The 20088-nt window shown below is 39.4% G+C and overlaps 1 protein-coding gene across 2 annotated transcripts in view; it reads right to left on the bottom strand.

Moving 5' to 3' along the window:
* The window catches only part of LOC124803019 (E3 ubiquitin-protein ligase rnf8-like), a 121493-nt gene that overhangs the window by 56121 nt on the left and 45284 nt on the right, over nucleotides 1-20088 (bottom strand). For both annotated transcript variants that reach the window (XM_047264125.1, XM_047264126.1), the window contains exons 6-7: nucleotides 6936-7055; nucleotides 2061-2217 (exon numbers count right to left, since the gene is read on the bottom strand). In XM_047264125.1, the coding sequence (XP_047120081.1) occupies nucleotides 2061-2217; nucleotides 6936-7055 (277 nt within the window). The remainder of the gene's footprint in view (nucleotides 1-2060; nucleotides 2218-6935; nucleotides 7056-20088) is intronic.

Below are 20088 nucleotides of genomic sequence, written 5' to 3'. Positions count from 1 at the left end.
TGCCGCTTTGCTGTTACCGCCGCCTCCTCCCCCTCCTCCACTGAAGAACTCTTCTCCACAATTTCCTGCTGTGAAATACACTGCAACTCCATAAGATCTCAAGTGATCATTTCTTTGGTGTGAACTTCCACAAGCTCATTGGTATCATTGTTATCCATTTCTAGCCCGAAGCCCTGGCTGAAGAGACAATATCACTGACTACAAGCTCCAACTCAAACACCTCAGAGTCACATTTGACAATGCACTCTGGCCAAAGCTTCTTCCAGGCAGAAGAGAGAGCTCTCACGGTAACCCCTTCCCACATCTTTTAGATCATTTGATGCAGTCAATGATGTTGAAGTGATATTTCCAAAACACTCTGAGAGTGAGCTTGGTAACTTCAGTCAACTCAAAGCCTTGCTCAAAGAGTGCTTTAGTGTAGAGCTTCTTAAAGTTAGGAGTAATCTGCTGGTCCATAAGCCAGAGTAACAGAGGGGTGTCGGGAGACAGAAATTAGATCTTGATGAATTGAAATTCTACAAGGAGATGGTCTTATAGGCCTGGAGAATGGGCAGGAATGTTTTCCATAACAAGTAAGACAAGGAGTGGCCGATTCATCTCAAGCAAATATTTTTTCACCAAAGGACCAAATACTTCATTGATACAATCACAAAAAAGATCATGTGTCATCTGAGCCTTATTGTTGGACCTCCACATCACATTTAACCAGTTTTTTTGGACTTTACACTCTTGAGGGCTCACAGAGTTTCTGAATGGTAAACAAGCAGCGGTTTAATTTACAAATCACCACTTGCATTGGCATAGAATAGCAGTGTGAGACGGTGTTTCATTAGCTTGTAACCAGGAAATGCATTCTCCTCTGCCGTTATAAAGGTACACTTTGGCATTTTTTTCCAGAATAGACCCATCTCGTCACGATTAAAACCCTGTTACGGCAGATAACCCTCAGAATCTACAAGTATCTTGAAGTTGGTGATGAAGTTCTCTGCTGCCTTTGTGTCAAAGCTGACTGCTTCGCCATGCCTCACAATGCTATGGATGCCATAAACACTTCTTTGGCCACTGATGAGCCTAGAGTCTTCTTAACGAGGTCAGCAAAAATCATTCTCACTCTCTCACCAATGATGTTCTCATTAATAGTGTTGCCTTGCAATTGCTTTTCATTTATCCATACAAGGAGCAACCTTTCGACGTCATCCAGAAAATGAAACCATTGTTTAGATACTCTTGTCACTCCCTTTGAAGCATCTATCTCCTCAATCTTGTCCTTATTCTTGATGATAGTACAAACAGCTGATGTAGACCAGTCGTATGGGCATGCTAAATCATCAATGCTCGCACCACATTTGCATTTTTAAATTATTTTACTTTTCATTTCTAAGGTCATTTTCTTTCCCTTATGGTCGTCTTATTGCGGCTTTATCTTTGGGGACATTTATAAAAAGGTTATTAAAATTTGCACAAAAAAAGAAAAAACAAACAAAACACAAAACTATGTGAACACAAGTTTAGAAAAATGTGTGATCTCAAGTTGCACTAAGATGGTAGCAGAAAGAGAGGTAAACCCAGACTAAAGTAAGAACTAAAGACATTGTTCATATACCGCTGCTGACACAGAAAAGTGTTCATATTGTTGAATATTTCCCCCACCACGCGTGAATAGCTGGTGACATCACACTAAATCATCACTCATTATATGAAAATTGCTTGTTAAGTGAATCAATTTTTTTTTTTTTTTTTTTTTTACAATTTGTTTTGCTTGTTATGAGAATTGCATATTACGGGAGGCATTTGTTAAGCAAGGTTCCACTGCGATATCAAAGTAATCATTGTAGACATCACCAACAGCGATTCCACAGTCATATGATAAGGTGTGAAGTGCCAGTTTTCAGTTTGATACATAGGGACTGTACTTAATTGAAGATGACTATGTCACTGTTCTCCTGATTTCCGCCTGTTAGTGTGTGGTGTTAAAAAGAAATTTGCATCAAATTCTGATGATTAGCAAATGTTTATCTGAATCATCTGATAATAGCAGATATAATAAAGAAATACTGTACCTTTTATCTCATTTTCAATTGCAGCCTTGTCATGATGCAAGTTTTCCAATGCTTCTTTAAGGCGACGTTTTGCTGCCTCCTCCCGCTCATCAACATCCCGCAACAGACTTTCCATGAGCATCTGATTGTTTTCCTCCCGTTTTTTCCCTTCTTCTTCCTGAATTTAACCACAAACATTCAAACATAAAATGGAGAAAGTCACCTTCTTCAGCAGTTACATTCTACATAATTAAAGTTAAACACTTAAAACTCAATTTAATGGTGTTTAAAACATATGTCAGTAGTGACCTGCCCTCCCAAAATTATTCTTTGCATTCTTGTTTTTATGCAGTTGTTTACACAGTTTACACTGTTGTTATCATTGTTGTTGGGTACTCTTTAGTTAAGGACATAGTAAGAATAATGATTCAGACATTGTACTGCGACTGCTCGCAGATATTTTAGATACTGTGTGACTTCTGCAAGAGTTCTTCGGCAGATGTTTAAAATGGCATGTAATTTCACATAATCCTGTGGTTCCTTCCTGCTGTGTCTTTTTGAGCATGTGTTTCTTCTGTTATTGAAGTTTTGTACACTACAGAACACTCAGCCATATTTTCATAGTTTTGTAGTACTTAACAGTATTTCATTCAATAGCAGAAATTAATCCAATACACACAGTATTACACATTTCTTAGAACTGGAGAAATTAGTTAACATACACGGAAGGACCAAAAAATAACTGGGATCATAATGATACAGTTGCTTGCTTGTAGGACCAGGTTTCGCTGATAGAAGGCTATTGTAGGACTTCTCCTGAGTCATTCTGCCAGACGGTGACACCAGACAGAGACTAGTGTGGTTTCTCTGGCAGTTCTGAGAGTGTGCATACAGTGCAGACATGACAAGAGAAAATGGCTACTGCTTACGAACAACACGTGGGTGTGAAATTTTGTTTTTTGCTTGGCAAGAATGCAGTGGAAACTGTTGTGATGATGCAAACAGCTTACAAAGAACATTCTCTTAATAAAATTCAAGTGTACAAATGGTTTTCTTGGTTTAAAAAGGGAGAAATGGCCACTGAAATCAGCCTCATTCCAGTCGCCCTTCAATTGTTCAAAGCGAGGACAACATTGGCAAAATCCGTGATCTGATCAATCAAGATCGATGCAGCTCAAGGACTTATCTGCTCTGTCCTGGAGCTCAATTCAGAGTATTTTGACCACTGATTTGGGAATGCAAAGAGTGACAGCAAAGCTGAGACTTCTCACACATGGTCAAAGGGATCACCGTGTTCAGGCCTGTCATGAAAGGAACGATAAATTCAAAGACAATCCAATTTTTTTTCAACAAAATCATCACAGGTGATGAGTCATGGTGTTATGGTTATGATCCAGAAAGGAAACAATAGTCAAGTCAATGAGTCAACTGGCTCACCCCATCCAAAAGAAGCTTGGCAGGTGAAATCGAACATGAAGACAATATTGATCTTTTTGACATCACAGGGATCGTACACTCAGTTTTTTTCCCTCAAATCCATACAGTAAACCAATAATTCTATTTGGAGATTATGAAAACACTTCACAGAGCTTTGGCGCGTATATGCCCAGCTTTGTGAAATTCCGTAATGTGATTTCTGTGCCATGAAAGTTTTCTGCACACACAGCTTGCAGTGCTTGCCAGTTTTTGGCCTTGATGGACTACCATCTTGGTCACTGCATCCTATTCGCCAGATTTAGCACTCTTGGACTTCTTCCTGTTCCTGTGGACTTGAAAGGGAAGCAATTTGCCGATGTCAAACATGTAAAATGCAATGTCATGAAGGTGCTAGCAGGTATCAAAGAGGACTAATTTAAAAGGTACGTCCAACACTGGAATGAAAATTTGGACAAGTGCATTAATGCTAATGGAGAGTACTTTGAAAGATACTAACGTTGTATTTGAAAAACAATCAAGTCAAGGTGTATACGGGGACAAGGAAAAAAAATTCCCGAATTATTCCCGGATATCCCGTTTTTCCGTGCTAAGTGACAGTACATTTTCCGTAGATTTTCCCTCGGAACTGTAAAACTTATCAATCCTTTGAATGGTTAACGTTTTATACAATCGCGTAGAACTTCCCGGGAAAAAAAAAGAAAAGACAGGGTAGAGAAGTTTTGGAAAGACCTTCGTTTTGCAGCAACATATACGCTGCATATTTTTGTATTACAAAAGTATAAATTCGAATTGCACCAAACACAGCGCGTTAGTTTCCGGAGCGCTGAAACCGAGGTTGATATGTCCTTTTGTAAGCGAGTCATATCTCAAGCCACGAGATCTTGCCAGACGATGACAGCAGCTATTCAGAGCATAGGACACGTGTTTTAGTCAGCCAATAGCAACATCACTTGTTACATAGCGCGAACACACAAGAGGAAAAGTTAACGGTTTACATTGATGTACACAGTACCGTATATCTACAAGAAAAGCTAAGCTTTCACATATAATATTGGTCTCTAAGATTAACACGCTACAACAGAAGCTAAGATTTCACATGTAATATTGATCTTTTTTTGCGTGTGTTATACTTTAAGATACATCACACAAATGTGCCAGTAAATTTAAAATTATGACAATGTCTCGCGGCACGAAATTTTTGTAAGTGGCTGGTCCTCAAACTGTTCAGTTTCGAACGCTCCGTGATTTAGATATCCATCCCACTTTCTCACACGTAACATAATTCATCTTGGGTAAAAAGAAATTTACTTTGAAAGTAACGCTTTTCTAACCACCGTTCGCAATACTATCTGGAGACTGTTAGAAATACGTTCGATTTACCAGCTGCCAGAGAGCGCCAGAAAACAGACATTATTGGGCGTGTGCAACTGCAGTGGTGTAGGTAGCCCGCATGTTCGTATGTATAAAGCAATAAGAAAGCTTAGATTACACCATAAAAGAAACAGGGCATCAGAGGATACTCCAAAGAGCATCGGAATTTCGTAAACCATACTAAAATGCATAATTCAGCTTGAAGTGCAAATTGGCTTTTTCCAGATTCACAATGAAGCAGGTCTCATCTGATATTAAGCTTTTCAGTGTGGTTTTTGGGATGTAAATTTTCTTGGAGTACCAGTACTATACGATCTCATTTTTGGTTCTTTATTATGGCATAATGCCATACATGGCAAAAGATGATAACGTGCACTTGAAATTCAGCGAACAGTACTGTAGAATGAAACACTTCGTTTCAAATAAAATGATCGTCTCGGCGGAAAGATTAATCAAGCCAAATTTCTTTAGCAAACTTGCAAAAATAACTTCATTGTTCTGCAAGGCGATTAATGCTTGACTCCTACTAACTTGGAAGTAAAATAAAATCAGAAAACTGAAATAAATAATATTTTTGCCCTTCGTAATTATGTGAATGTATTTTAATTCACTTGATAGCTCACGGCCACAGAAATCTGTTTTGTTTTCATTTGACGTGGGAGCTGTAAACGAAGAGAAGCAGCGAAATCACTTAACGTAAACACGGCTCACATGCAGGTTAACCCCCTCCCCACTACAACTCGGACAACTCTGTGCAAGCGCGAACCTGGCAGCTAGGGCGCGCGAGAAAAATTTTTCTCGTTTGCATCTGGCTGCTTGCAGCTACTACTGATACAGCTAACAGCCAAACTACAAGTAGCGCCGTAGCGGGAAGCGGGAGAAGATACTGCTTATACGTGAGTCAAATGCGCATGCGCAACAGACTGCTGGCAATTGGCCAAACGAACCTAATGTAAACAGTTGTGACATCATGCTCATAGCAAACAGTTCATTGTTACGAAGAATTACAGTCTGCGCCCTACGGCCTTTGACATATTTTTGCTATTTGCAGACGCCTGTGTGTGCACGGGGTTTCATTGTAAATTGCACATTTCCTTTGCCACTGAAGTTTTATTTTTTTCCCTCTCATTTATAGTTTATTGCTGCAGTATCATTCTCCAGTAGCAGGATACAATAACGTTCTTTGCTAGAAAATCAATTCTGCAGTCAAAATTACAAAAATTTAACCGAAAGCTAAAACAATGAAAATTTCCCGGGTTTTTCCCGGTTTTCTCCCGGATGAAAAAATTCCCGGGGTTTTCCCGGATTTCCCGGGTCGTATACACCCTGCAAGTACATGCTTCCTACAAATAAATTCCAGTTATTTTTGGATCCCCCACCCCCCATACTAATGTACTTGTTGGCTGACAACAGACCCATAGCCACAGGGTCAAAACAAACAATGTACAAGAACCACAATTTCGATCAAAAGCCATGGGTCCTCAATGATGCAAAAACAACTATAGCCTGACAGTAGCAGATTTTGTAACAAGATTCTTCACTTTCTATCTTTGTGTCCTTTTTGTACTTGAAAAGAGATGTGTGACTCAAACATGTCAGTAATTCTGGATACTAACATACTCTCCTGCTGATTTTATTCATTATTACAGAAATACTGTACCTTTGTAATTTTACTTTCTGATTCTGTAGATTTCTATCCCTATCTGTGTGATGAGTCACAATATTACCTATAAATATTTCATTCTATAGCACTGTGGAGATAACTGGTTCTGAAGAATACCCATGGAGGTAGTAGTTGACAGGTTTCCAAGTAAAGCATCAGATGAAATGAAAACTGTTTTATAAGTATTGAGTCCATTGCTTATTTTAGTCTGCTCTGAATAGCAGTTATATCAATAAATTAAACTGCTAAGTAATATAGCTACAGCCCTAAGAATGTGTCACTGTTATCACAACTTTCTTCAGCAAATGAGTGAGTATGAGCTTTCACTACAAAATTGGTTTTAAGACACACTGCTATTATCAGCATCAATGGTTATCAAGTAACAAACAAAGCACCTTAGGACCGCAGAGAGATGGAGAACTCACTAATCGTAATGTGCGAGTAGTCACTTCCTCCAGGTGACGAGCATTCTCGCCTTCTTGTTTTTCTTTCTCAGCCAGACGTGCTTTCATCGACTTCAACTTTCTCTTCAAAGTCAGTACCTCCTGTGAGAAATTATAAAATGAAAGAATAAATTCATAACGAAGACTTGGTAAAAGTCAGCTACCACAATACTAAATATTTTTCTCATCAAAAGTTATCTAAGACATAACTTTAACATGCTACAATCTATGTACATGATATTATTAGAACAGTAATATACTGCGTATGTCGTTATTACGGCCAAACCTTGCCTGTTGAATGACTGAAGGATCATTTGAACAAAAATTAATTTATTAAGAAGAAACCTCATATGTGATCTTCTAATTCAACAATTGTTATTGGACACAGTGTTACATTTTGTGACTGTAATTACAAGAAACACAAATTCTTTCAAAGTCTTATACAGGTCACTTATTATTTTTTCCCCTTTAAGTATCAGGTAATTACTGCTGATAGCACCACTTTTTATATATTTGCATTTTGTTTCACATACTTTTCTTACTTAATGTTTACTAAGAATTTATAGCAACTGAAAAAGAATGTGTGGTACTTCTAATAAAAAAATAATTATTACTGAACAGTGCCATCTCTAAGGCAACTATCCTTTTCATAGTTACATCTCTCTTCCTAGAACTATGGCTAAATGTTGTGTAAAGAAGGAATGGCTACTATGCAAAAAATGATACACACACAAATTCATACTGTTGGCCACAGCAGGATAATTATGTTATCCGGCAGCAAAAACAACATTACAGAATGTATCTTTGATTTCTTCAATACACTTAGTTTACAAAACCACACTACTGTGTCATTCACAGGAGTGCTGGAGAGCAGATTTGGGGTGGAGGGATGCCCTCTACTGCTGACCACCACCAAGGAGGTTTTCCAGCTGCACTGGCAAATTTATAACCTATCATAAATATACACACAAGCTATTTTTTATTATTATTATTTTTTTTTTTTTTAAATGGCCCAGTCTACCATATTTCACAAATGACTGGTGCTGTGGATCACTCAGGTTATGATGGGTATGCGTAATATGACACAAAACCGCATAACTGTTTAAATGTTTTATTTCCTTTCAACAAAAGAGTATAAATCCAATTTCCATAATTTAATAAGAGACCAATATATCCCCCTGCTGAATGTTATTTATATTATTTTGGACAGGTCACCCCAAATGAGAGGGGGGGGGGGGGGGGGGGGGGGAGGGAAAAAAAGGAAGAAGGAGAAGAAGATATTCTTCCTCATTACAGCACTCAAACTGGGCTTATGCCATTTTGCTAAAATACAGTTGTCATTATTTCCTACTAGAGTAACACTATCTCATTTTTCCTATTTCTGGACCTAGTCTCCTTTTTCCAGAAGAGCGAATTTTTCGTGATAACAATTTATACTGAAGGACACACTGTAAGCAAACAGTTCAACATATGATGGTTGTTTAATGTGAAAAGTTTCACATGCCTTAGTGACTGAAAAATAGTTCGTCAAACTAGTTGAAGATAGATAGAGCCTTCCATCTCAAGCAGTGATGTTACAGTATTTGTGAGAAATGTCTATGCTTTGTAGGTCAAACTGACCTGGTACAACTACGAAAATTACTATTGTTTTTGTCAATGGGATCTTTAGTGGGTTTCACTATAACAAACTACGGAGTGACTATCCTTTATCAAATCAATTATAAAAAGAAAGTTAAAAACGCACTAAGAAAAGAATAGCCATTTACTGTGCATGCAAAGTGATATCTTTCAAACACTTCTGGGCCATCATTGCATTTGGCTTACAACTGCAGAGGTGATAAGTAAATTAAGTAATACCATGAAAATTGTGTTGACTTTCTTGTAATATTTCTGGCTTCTGTCTTCTACATACATCCAAAATGATGTCACTGGTGGATATATGAGTAATGAATGAATACCTAAATCAACAACTCTGAAAGGATGCACCCACCCACACACGCACACACACACACACACACACACACACACACACACACACACACACACACACACACACACAGAGAGAGAGAGAGAGAGAGAGACAGGCCTTCAAACATTAGTCAATTTGTGTCTGCATCATAAAAATGTTAAATGTCAGTTTACAAGCCTAATTCTCACCATTTGCGGGAGGTGTTACTGTTTTGTTTCAGTATGAAGAAACCAGCAGCTGAGTCTCATCGACTGCTCTCAAGTACGTATGGTAAAGAAGCTATTAGTGAAAGAATATGTTGTGAGTGGTTTTTCTAATGCTTCAAAAATGGTGATTTTAACGTTGTAGACCGGCATAATGGTGGAAAAGAGAATGTTTGCGAAGATGCAGAATTGGAGACATTGCTGAGAAAAGACTCACGTCAAACTCAAGAAGAATTGGCACGATTAGTGGGAGAGACACAGCAATCCATTTCAAAACGTCTCAAGGCTATGGGCATGATTCAGAAAGAAGGAAGTTGGGTCCCATTTGAGTTGAAACCAAGAGACTTTGAACGGCGTTTGTGAACAGTTGCTTCAGAGGCAAAAACGGAAGGGATTTCTGCATTGTATTGTGACCCAGGACGAAAAATGGGTTCATTACGATAACTCTGAACACAAAATAATGGGGATATCCCGGCCATGCTCCCACACCGATGGTCAAACCGAATATTCACAGCTCCAAGATCAAGCTCTGCATTTGGTGGGACCAGCTTGGCGTTGTGTACAATGAGGTGTTAAAACCAAGTGAAAAAATCACAGGTGCTTGTCATCGAACACAATTAATGCATTTGAGCAAAGCATTAAAAGACAAACGGCCGCAATACAGCGAGAGGCACGATAATGTGATTTTGCAGCACGACAACGCTTGACACCATGTTGCAAAAGAGTTCAAAACATACTTCGAAATGTTAAAATGGGAAGTCCTACCCCACCCGCCGTATTCTCCAGACATTGCTCCCTCTATCACCTGTTTAGATCAATGGGGCATGACCTGGCTGACCAACACTTCCGATATCATGAAGAAGTCACAAAATGGACCGATTCATGGATCGCTTCAAAAGATGAACAATTTTTTCAACGCGAGATTCGTACACTGCCCAAAAGATGGGAGAAAGTAGTGGCCAGCGATGAAAAATACTTTGAATGATACACATGTAACCAATTTCTCTCATTAAAGCGTCAAATGTTGAGGAAAAAACGGTGGAAGCAAAGTTGTAAACCTTGTACCAATTACACTGTGGGCATATTACTGCTAGCACATAGCTCAAGTTTTTAATACCAACTTCTGTCTGTCTATAAAAATCAGCTCTACAAGCAGTTGCGTGCTGTAGTGAAAACTTTTCAATACAATATCATACTGCATATAAGCATTTCTACAGTTCATAACACTTCCTCCTGTAGTGTGGGAAAATTGGTCCATGACACACACACACACACACACACACACACACACACACACACACACACACACACACACACGTACATAAGTATGTTTTCCTCACTTCAGAAAAAAACTGACCGTGCCTAATGCAATGCAAACTGGCAACGCTGGCATGCTCATGTAACACTTTGGGCGGATGGGTATACGTAAATAACGAACAGACTGATAGGTAAGGAAATTTTTAAATATATTACTGTGAAGAGAACAGTTGATTCGTCAATGTTTTTCCTCCTCCAAAGAACAATTAAGTAAATGACAGTAATATAGTACTTTGCAATACAGGGCTATTACAAATGATTGAAGCGATTTCATAAATTCACTGTAGCTCCATTCATTAACATATGGTCACGACACACTACAGATACGTAGAAAAACTCATAAAGTTTTGTTCGGCTGAAGCCGCACTTCAGGTTTCTGCCGCCAGAGCGCTCGAGAGCGCAGTGAGACAAAATGGCGACAGGAGCCGAGAAAGCGTACGTCCTGCTTGAAATGCACTCACATCAGTCAGTCATAACAGTGCAACGACACTTCAGGACGAAGTTCAACAAAGACCCACCAACTGCTAACTCCATTCGGCGATCCGCAGTATCCGCAGTTTAAAGCTTCTGGATGCCTCTGCAAGGGGAAATCAACGGGTCGGCCTGCAGTGAGCGAAGAAACGGTTGAACGCGTGCGGGAAAGTTGCACGCGTAGCCCGCGGAAGTCAACGAATAAAGCAAGCAGGGAGCTAAACGTACCACAGTCGATGGTTTGGAAAATCTTACGGAAAAGGCTAAAGCAGAAGCCTTACCGTTTACAATTGCTACAAGCTCTGACACCCGATGCCAAAGTCAAACGCTTTGAATTTTCAGCGCGGTTGCAACAGCTCTTGGAAGAGGATGCGTTCAGTGCGAAACTTGTTTTCAGTGATGAAGCAACATTTTTTCTTAATGGTGAAGTGAACAGACACAATGTGCGAATATGGGCGGTAGAGAATCCTCATGCATTCATGCAGCAAATTCACAATTCACCAAAAGTTAACGTGTTTTTTGCAATCTCACGGTTTAAAGTTTATGGCCCCTTTTTCTTCTGCAAAAAAACGTTACAGGACACGTGTATCTGGACATGCTGGAAAATTGGCTCATGCCACAACTGGAGACCAACAGCGCCGACTTCATCTTTCAACAGGATGGTGCTCCACCGCACTTCCATCATGATGTTTGGCATTTCTTAAACAGGAGATTGGAAAACCGATGGATCGGTCGTGGTGGAGATCATGATCAGCAATTCATGTCATGGCCTCCACACTCTCCCGACTTAACCCCATGCGTTTTCCTTCTGTGGGGTTATGTGAAAGATTCAGTGCTTAAACCTCCTCTACCAAGAAACGTGCCACAATTGCGAGCTCGCATCAACGATGCTTTCGAACTCATTGATGGGGACATGCTGCGCCGAGTGTGGGAGGAACTTGATTATCGGCTTGATGTCTGCCGAATCACTGAAGGGGCACATATCGAACATTTGTGAATGCCTAAAAAACTTTTTGAGTTTTTGTATATGTGTGCAAAGCATTGTGAAAATATCTCAAATAATAAAGTTATTGTAGAGCTGTGAAATCGCTTCAATCATTTGTAATAACCCTGTACTGTGAAAATTCTAGTCATTTAGTTAATTTCCTCTAATGCAATTAAAACTTTAATACATTTATTGTACCCATCAACATCCTTGTGGAAATGAAACTATCATGTGGCACTAAAGTTAGTGTCCAGTCCCCAGTGAATGACACAGGAGAGCTGAAATGATTAACTCTTGTTTTCAAAGGTTTATTTACAAAGGAAAAGTCAGGAGAATAGCCCCAATTTATCCTCGTACCAGTGAAAAGATGAATGAAATAAGTATTAGTGTCAGTCGCATTGATAAACAGCTGAACTTATTAAAACTGAACGTAGCTCCAGGGCCCAATGGAATCCCTGTAAGACTTTGTATGGAATTTGTAGCTGAGTTAGCTCCTCTTCTAACTGTAATGTATTGCCCATCCCTCGAAAAAAAATCATACCTGTTTCTTTGAAAAAGCACAGATTACCCCCATCTACAAGAGAAGAATAGTAGGAATTATCCACAAAACAACCCTCTAATATCCTTGACACTGATTTGTATTCTTGGCATTTATTTGTTGTATAATCTTAGAATATACTCTGAGCTCAAACGTAATGAGGTATCTTGAACAGAATGACCTCCTCCATGCCAACCAAAACAGATTCCAAAAACATCGATCATGAGAAACCCACCTGGCACTTTTCTCACATGACATACTTAAAGCTTTGCATCAAGGCAGTCAGGTAGACGCAGTATTTCTTAATTTCCAAAAAGCGTTTGACTCAGTATCACACCTAAGCTTATTGTCAAAAGTATGATCGTATGGGGTATCAAGTGAAATTTGAGACTGGAGTGAGGACTTTTTGGTAAGGAGGACACAGTATGTTATCTTAGTAGTTACTGGAACAGGGTACCCTTTGCCACACACTGTACGGTGGCTTGCGGAGTAACTCTGAAGATGTAGATGTAGATATCTTCGATGGAGAGTCATAGTTGGATGTAGAAGTCACTTTGGGTGTGCCCAGCGAAGTATGTTTGGACCCTTGTTGTTCATATTGTTTATTAATGATCTTGCACACAACACACACAATATTAATAGTAACTTCAGACTTCTGCAGATGACTTAGTTATCTATAATGAAGGAAGCTGCATAAATATTCAGTCAGAGCTCAATAAGATTTCGAAGTGGTGCAGAGATTGGCAAGTTGCTTTGAATGTTCAGAAACGTAAAATTTTGCACTTCACAAAATGAAAATAACTTAGTATCCTATGACTATAATATCAATGAGTCACTGTTGGAATCAGCCAGCTCATACAAATAACTGGCTGTAACACTTTGTAGGAACATGAAATGGAATGATCAGATAGGCTCAGTTGTGGGTAAAGCAGGTTGCAGACTTTGGGTTATTGGTGGAAAACTGGGGAAATGCAATCAGTCTATAAAGGAGACAGCATACATATCATATCACTCATGTGACCTGTTTTAGAATATTGATCAAGTTTGTGGGACCCATACCAAATAGGACTAACAGGGGATATTGAATGTATACAGAGAAAGGCACCACAAATGGTCACAGGTTTGTTTGATCTGTTGGAGGGTGTCACAGAGGTATTGAAAGAACTGAACTGTCAGATTCTTGAAGACAGAGGTAAACTATCCTGAGAGAGTTTATGAACAGTTCCGAGAACCAACTTTTTACGATGAATGTAGGAATATACTACAATCCCCTACGTTTCGCTCACATAGGGACTGCGAGGATAAAATTTTAATAATTCCTGCATGCACAGAGGCATTCAAACAACTGCATGCACAGAGGCATTCAAACAATCATTGTTCCCACCCTCCATTGGAACGAGAAGAAACCCTAATAACTGGTACAGAGGGACATACCCTCTGCCATACACTTCTCACTGGTTTTCATGGTATAGATCCAGACATAGATCATAACCAACAAAATTTAACGGGTGAGATTATACAAAACTCAGAGGAAAAAGGAACAGAAGACTTCAATACAGAAAATCTATAACAACATTAAACGACTAATGAAAACTAAATAAACTTGCATTTGGAAAAAATGTCAGTACTGTTGGCAGAGACAAACATAAAAGCAGTGGGGGAGGAGGAAGTGGGAGAGGTCTCAGAGTAGTGCTCTCTCTCTCTCTCTCTCTCTCTCTCTCTGACGCCCCCCCCCCCCCCCCCCCCACACACACACACACACCTTTTACCTCTTGATCACTTCTTGTTCCCACAACAGTTGAGTCCCTCTCATCTTTGGACCTTAGTGATCTGCCTTTCCTGTTGAACCTACCTCAATCTATCCCTCTGTCCTTCCCCAGAAAGGAACTATCAGAAACGAAAGCTAGGATACTTTGTGTAATTTTCTTTGTTTCTATCAGCAGTAGAGTGCACACAAAATAACTTTCCCCAACCTGCACAGATGGCAAAGTGGGAGAAGAGAACGGGCAACAGTAGTGGCGGTGGCTGCACTGCGTGTCGCCAATGTATGGGAGGTGCACTTCAACAGCTAGAACTACTTGCAAGCAGAACTTTCAAATTACAGCTAGCAAGTGTGCAAATCACCGTATTATAGCTCGTGTCATGTTGGAAGGTGGCTCTATTTTCAGCCGTTCTGCGCATCCCCCACCATTAACTGCAAGTAGCCAATAAGATTCGTTCTCTTTCCGAGCGGATAGCCATGAGTTACAAACTGGACTGTGAGAATCTCTCTTCCAAGTGCTGCACCGTTGCCGTATTTTGTGACAATGCAGTTTCATTTACAGAGTGACCATATAATTCAGATGCTGATGTTACTTTCTTGTAGCAGTATAGCTGTGAATGTGTATAAGTAAAAAGCTTTAGTAAGATTTCCAAATGGAAATGTCATGTGATGGCAATAAAAGTGAAGTTCCTCACAAGCAACTTTAATTAAATTGTGTGCCTATGGAGCATTTTCTTAGTCGTGCGACTGGTTTCATGATTTCCCGTCAGAAAGATCACTGTATGTAGTAATCGACGGAAAATCAGCAGTGATAGAAGCGATATCTGCGTTTGCAAGGATGTGTTACAGGTGCACTTCTATTCCTGAGCTGATAAACAATTTAGGGGTCATCTGGGCAGCCCTCTTAGACTGCTTGCAGATGATGTGATTTACCATCTTAAATCATCAGAGATTAAAACAAATTAGAAAACGACTTAGACAAGAGATCTGTATGGTGAGGAAAGTGGCAACTGACTCTAAATAATGAAAAGTCTGAAGTCATCCACATGATTACTAAAAGGAATCCACTAAATTCAGTTTACAGGATAAAACACATGATTCTAAAGGCTGTAAATTCAACTAAACACTTAGGGATTACAATTACAAATAACTTGAAATGCAACTATCACATGGATAATGTTGTGTGGAAAGCAAACCAAAGACTGCGATTTATTGGTAGATTGGTAGATTTATTGGTAGAACATGCAACAGGTCCTCTAAAGAGACTACTTACACTATGCTTTTCAGCCTTCTTCTGGAGTATTGCTGTCAGGTATGGAATCCACAGCAGATAGAATTGATCGAAAAAGTTCAAAGAAGTGCAGCTTGTTTTGCATTTTCGTGAAATAGGGGAGAGACTGCCATGGGTATGATAAGCGAATTGGGGTGGCAATCATTAAAACAATGGTGTTTTTCGTTGTGGCAGGATTTTCTCATGAAATTTTTTCTCCTCAGAGTGTGAAAATACTTTGTTGGTGTGCACCTAAATAGGGAGGAATGTTCATCATAATAAAATAGGAAAAATTTAAGTTCGCAAGGAAAGATAAAAGCGTTCATATTTCCTGCACGCTGTTCAAGAGGGGAATGGTAGAGAAACACATTTAAAAAATTATATGGATTAGAAGCAGTCATCAAACAAATGTAAGGATTTTGGTTTGAATTTGAGTTTACTTTGTTACGTATTACATTTTTACTTATAATACAGTCCAAATCGCAATAAATGGCAATTATTGCAACTATTTTTGATGGTCTTGTCATTAGACAATTGTCGTTTTGAGGAAAATAGTTCTTGACCTCTTCACAAATCTGTATCAACCGTTCTCGCCTTCTGACGTCACACATGCAATTGCTGTGAAGCAGTGGACACAACCTCAAGCCTCAAATGTAAGATTTCTTTCATGTAGATGAATGATCGAAATCGGTTTTAAAGTGTATTAATCCCTCATAAATTTGAACGTACAATACGATGTGCTGAAGGCAAGTGAACATGATTGTTGTCCGCAGCAACACAGTTTGGCAACAGGGACTTCGTTTGCCCACACTCTGCCACCATGCATGCGAAAAACCTTATCCCCTCCACGCCTCCCTATCACTCCGCGTCTATGTGCGGAAACACTGTCTCATGTGAAGCAGGCGCTATAAGAAGGTTATGACAATGTGACCAATAATTGAAGGGGTCAGTTGTCTGCGACCACAGTATCAAATAAACTAGTAGAAGCATTAACAAGTGAGATGGCAGCTCCTAATGGGCAAAACGTACAGATCAGTGAGGGGCTGCAAACTGAAGTGTCACCCTTCAGAACAAAGGGGTGCTAATTCTGTGGCATGCATTGTGATGCGTTATCTAGCCAGTTACAAAGGAAGCCTTACATAGTCCAAATGTTTGTTTATACCTACAGTTATGTTTCATTATGGTTGTAAAGCAGCTAATGCAATAAAGATGACACTGCCACAGTGGGTAGTTATAGCAAAGATGGGTACTATCTCCAACATCGGCCTTCTCCTGAGTATTCACTGTAACTGTGACTTTGCACCGTAAGCTATGTCTGTCTGTTGCTTATCATGACTTGGTATTGTTTGACTGATGTTCTACGGACTTGCATTGGACTTACTGTTCAGGACTTGAGTTGGCCTGCCCCCAAAATTATTTCTCTCAATTAAAGATGACAAAGACACTCTTACTTACCTATTTACCTATTCAATTATTTGTGTAACTCAGTAAAACAGACAGGGACTGCACCTCAGAAGCGAGAATGAGGTGTGTCACATTCTACATTTTACTACAAAACAACAAATCTCAAAACTGTGGAATTAAAGCAACACAAGAAATATGACTATAATCTCTTCACCAACCTCTACTGTAGTCAAACTGTGAGCCAGCTAAATAACAGGCAGTTTGTCACTGTCTATTCCCTTTGCTGCTTTTGATGACACAGAGGAGGAGCGGGACATCTATTTATGGCACCTTCAGCAGCATTTTCACTTTTCTGGTGATGTCCACTGTATTATAGAGGCCATTTCTCCTCTCTTAGTCATTCCTAAACACACTGTGTGTGCTGGACATGCTTTTTGGAAACTATCCAAGTAAAGTGCAGGTAACAGACTTTAATCTTGAGTTTTGCCAATGGCACATACTGCCACTTAAATCAAACAAAGCCTGGATCTCTTATTTATACAGTCTTATAATCTATGTAAGTTAGTTTATTCTAACCAACATATCACATGTTGGAGGAACTCTTGGCTGGTACTCAGGACTTTGTGCAAATTGCTAACTGCTGAACTTCAGTTTCCTGACTATGTGAACACAGCCCCACATCACCATGACAAACAGCCAACGTCATGCCCCTCTTCAAAATCAGTAGAAGCACCAATGAGTATCAATGACAAACTCAATTCCCTAATGTTGCAAGGAAACTAACTATTGTTTCATCACACTGTTATAGACTTGATTTACAGTGTTTCCCTTGTTGGCAGCACAGTAAAGTGAGCCCCAGCCTTGACTGCCTTTCTGCTTTTTCAACGCATGTTTAATGCAATGTACCGAACATATCAAGGATTGTGCGTACAGCCTCAAGTTAAGCCATCTCATTGTGCAGTGCCACACTGCATTAATACGAACTAAGTCTGCTAGTAACACATTGATGGTAATTAGTATCACAACATGACTAACCTGCATATTAAATGTTGTTCTGTTCTGTTACAAACTACATCAGTTTAACTAATAAACTGGACTACATACATCTGTTCAAGTTCTCCATTTCTTACACTACCCTACAAGCATTTGTTAAGCCAAAGTGGTCAATAGGTGCTCTTCAATATATAATTTTGGAACAGGGCTTCGTATAAAAGTCACACTTCCATTGTCTGAGCTGTAACTCAGTCACAGCTAAATCTAGGAAAGGGGCTTACATCTATTCCAGTTACAGACCACATCATCAGAAAAATACACTTTCCCAGTGTAACGTCCAGCTAACATACGTAAATATGGTATCAGGTTTGCAACAAGATTCCCAAAGTGAAATTCCCTGATTTTCAGACAAGTCTTAGCATTTTTCCCTGCCAACTTCTGAGATATCAAGGGTAAGTAAAGACATAAGTTAACAATGTGTCTTTGCAGCTACAATACAATAAACAATAGTGCAACCAAGGAAATATCTAAAACAACTTGAAAGCAGATGGCATTTCCTGATGTGAGCAGAAGTCTGAAGTACAACATTAACATCTTTTGTAATGAAGTGTTTTTAGATGGAGAAAGCATGCAAAATGGTATATGTGTTTAATTAAGATCACTGATGTTATTTTATTTCAATAAAACTAAACACATTTCGTGACAAACATACGCATTTCCTTGGAGTTGCAAGACAGATTTAAAATACCTTCACTGATTTCAGAAATAACCTCAGAAAAAAAGGCCTCTTGAAAGAGGTGGGGAAGAATTGTGTAAACCAACGCTGTAGGCAATGCCAACAAAAGGTTGGTTCTACTATGTTGGTTATTGTCGGTTATTACCCACAGTGTTATATCTATTATTTTTCTTTTGAGAAATATATGGGTATATAGCATACAAACTGCAAGCGACTGCCACAATTTTCTTTTTCTTATCGTCCACACTTTCTATCATATAAACTACTTTTTAAGTGGCAAAATGTACTAGAAGAAATAAAATGTCACACTGTACAATGTACTTGTGGTGAGAGAGTCGCAATTCATGAAATCCATCACCCATGGCCTCTGGCCTGCTGAGGAGCACCGCAGTCCTGGTTCCATGGATAAACCATGAAAATCTGCTGAATTACGCCACACACAAAAAGATCCAACCTGTGGGTACATCAGTGAGACTAGATCTGATGGGCAGTGCTTGCACAATAGCGGGAATTGAATGGCTTCAGATTGGCAGGCCCAATCCATTACAAATACCAGCACAAACTGACTGTGGTTTTGGCCCGTCACGGAAATCCACTCATGTGGCCAGCTATTCATGAGCCACACACAGCATGTTGATGAAATGAGACCATGGTGATCAATCCATGTTACAGATAACTTGTTCAAATACTCTGAGACTCAATAATAATGAGGATAGGTAGCAACTTGCTGTGAAGATGATTGCTGAGCCGCAGATAGGCAACGTAGAAAAGAAGATCACACACTCACAACTAAATTTTCAGCCACAGCTTTTGTCAGAAAACGAGAGCACACACATTCACACAATTACTCAGACACAACTCATGCACACATGACCACCGTCTCTGGCAGCTGCGTCCACAGTTCTGAGAATCAGATCCAAACAAACCACTCCTCATGCCTCCCTCTCCCTTGTCAGAAGCTGCTAGGCTAGCAGCAAGAAGTGGTGAGAGCACCGACTACAAGCTGAGGGGAGTGGAAGGAAGTGGAGAAGCAGTAGTAATGAGGGAGCAGGAAAGCGGCGCATGTACTCAGTTGCACAAAGTCAGTGACAATGCATGACACCTCAGTAAACAAACTATTTCATGAGCTTTTTCCAGTGTTTTTTTTTTTTTTTTCAAATTTCCCTGAAGTGTTTGAACTTCCCTGATTTCCGGAACCTGTGGCAACCATGGGCATAGACAGAAAATAATAAGCCGAACAATAAAACTTTAATTTGCTCTCAAGTAAGGCAGTCAATTTCATTTCGAGAACAATAACTTTTCAAGGCCCTACATGATCTGTGCTACAATTCTGCATATCTATACTACTAGAAATTATGATCAAATGAAGCTGCCAGGTAGACATTAACTACAATACTGCCCATGTTGTTGCAGTAAGTAAAGAAATACACTTTTCAACAACTTGCAAGATACTACCACTCATTAAAATTTCTGATATTTATTTTATG

The sequence above is a fragment of the Schistocerca piceifrons genome, chromosome 6 (assembly GCF_021461385.2).
Source record: "Schistocerca piceifrons isolate TAMUIC-IGC-003096 chromosome 6, iqSchPice1.1, whole genome shotgun sequence".
Lineage (NCBI taxonomy): Eukaryota > Metazoa > Arthropoda > Insecta > Orthoptera > Acrididae > Schistocerca > Schistocerca piceifrons.
The sequence above is the reverse complement of the archived record's forward strand: the minus strand, read 5'-3'. Positions and strand labels throughout refer to the sequence as shown.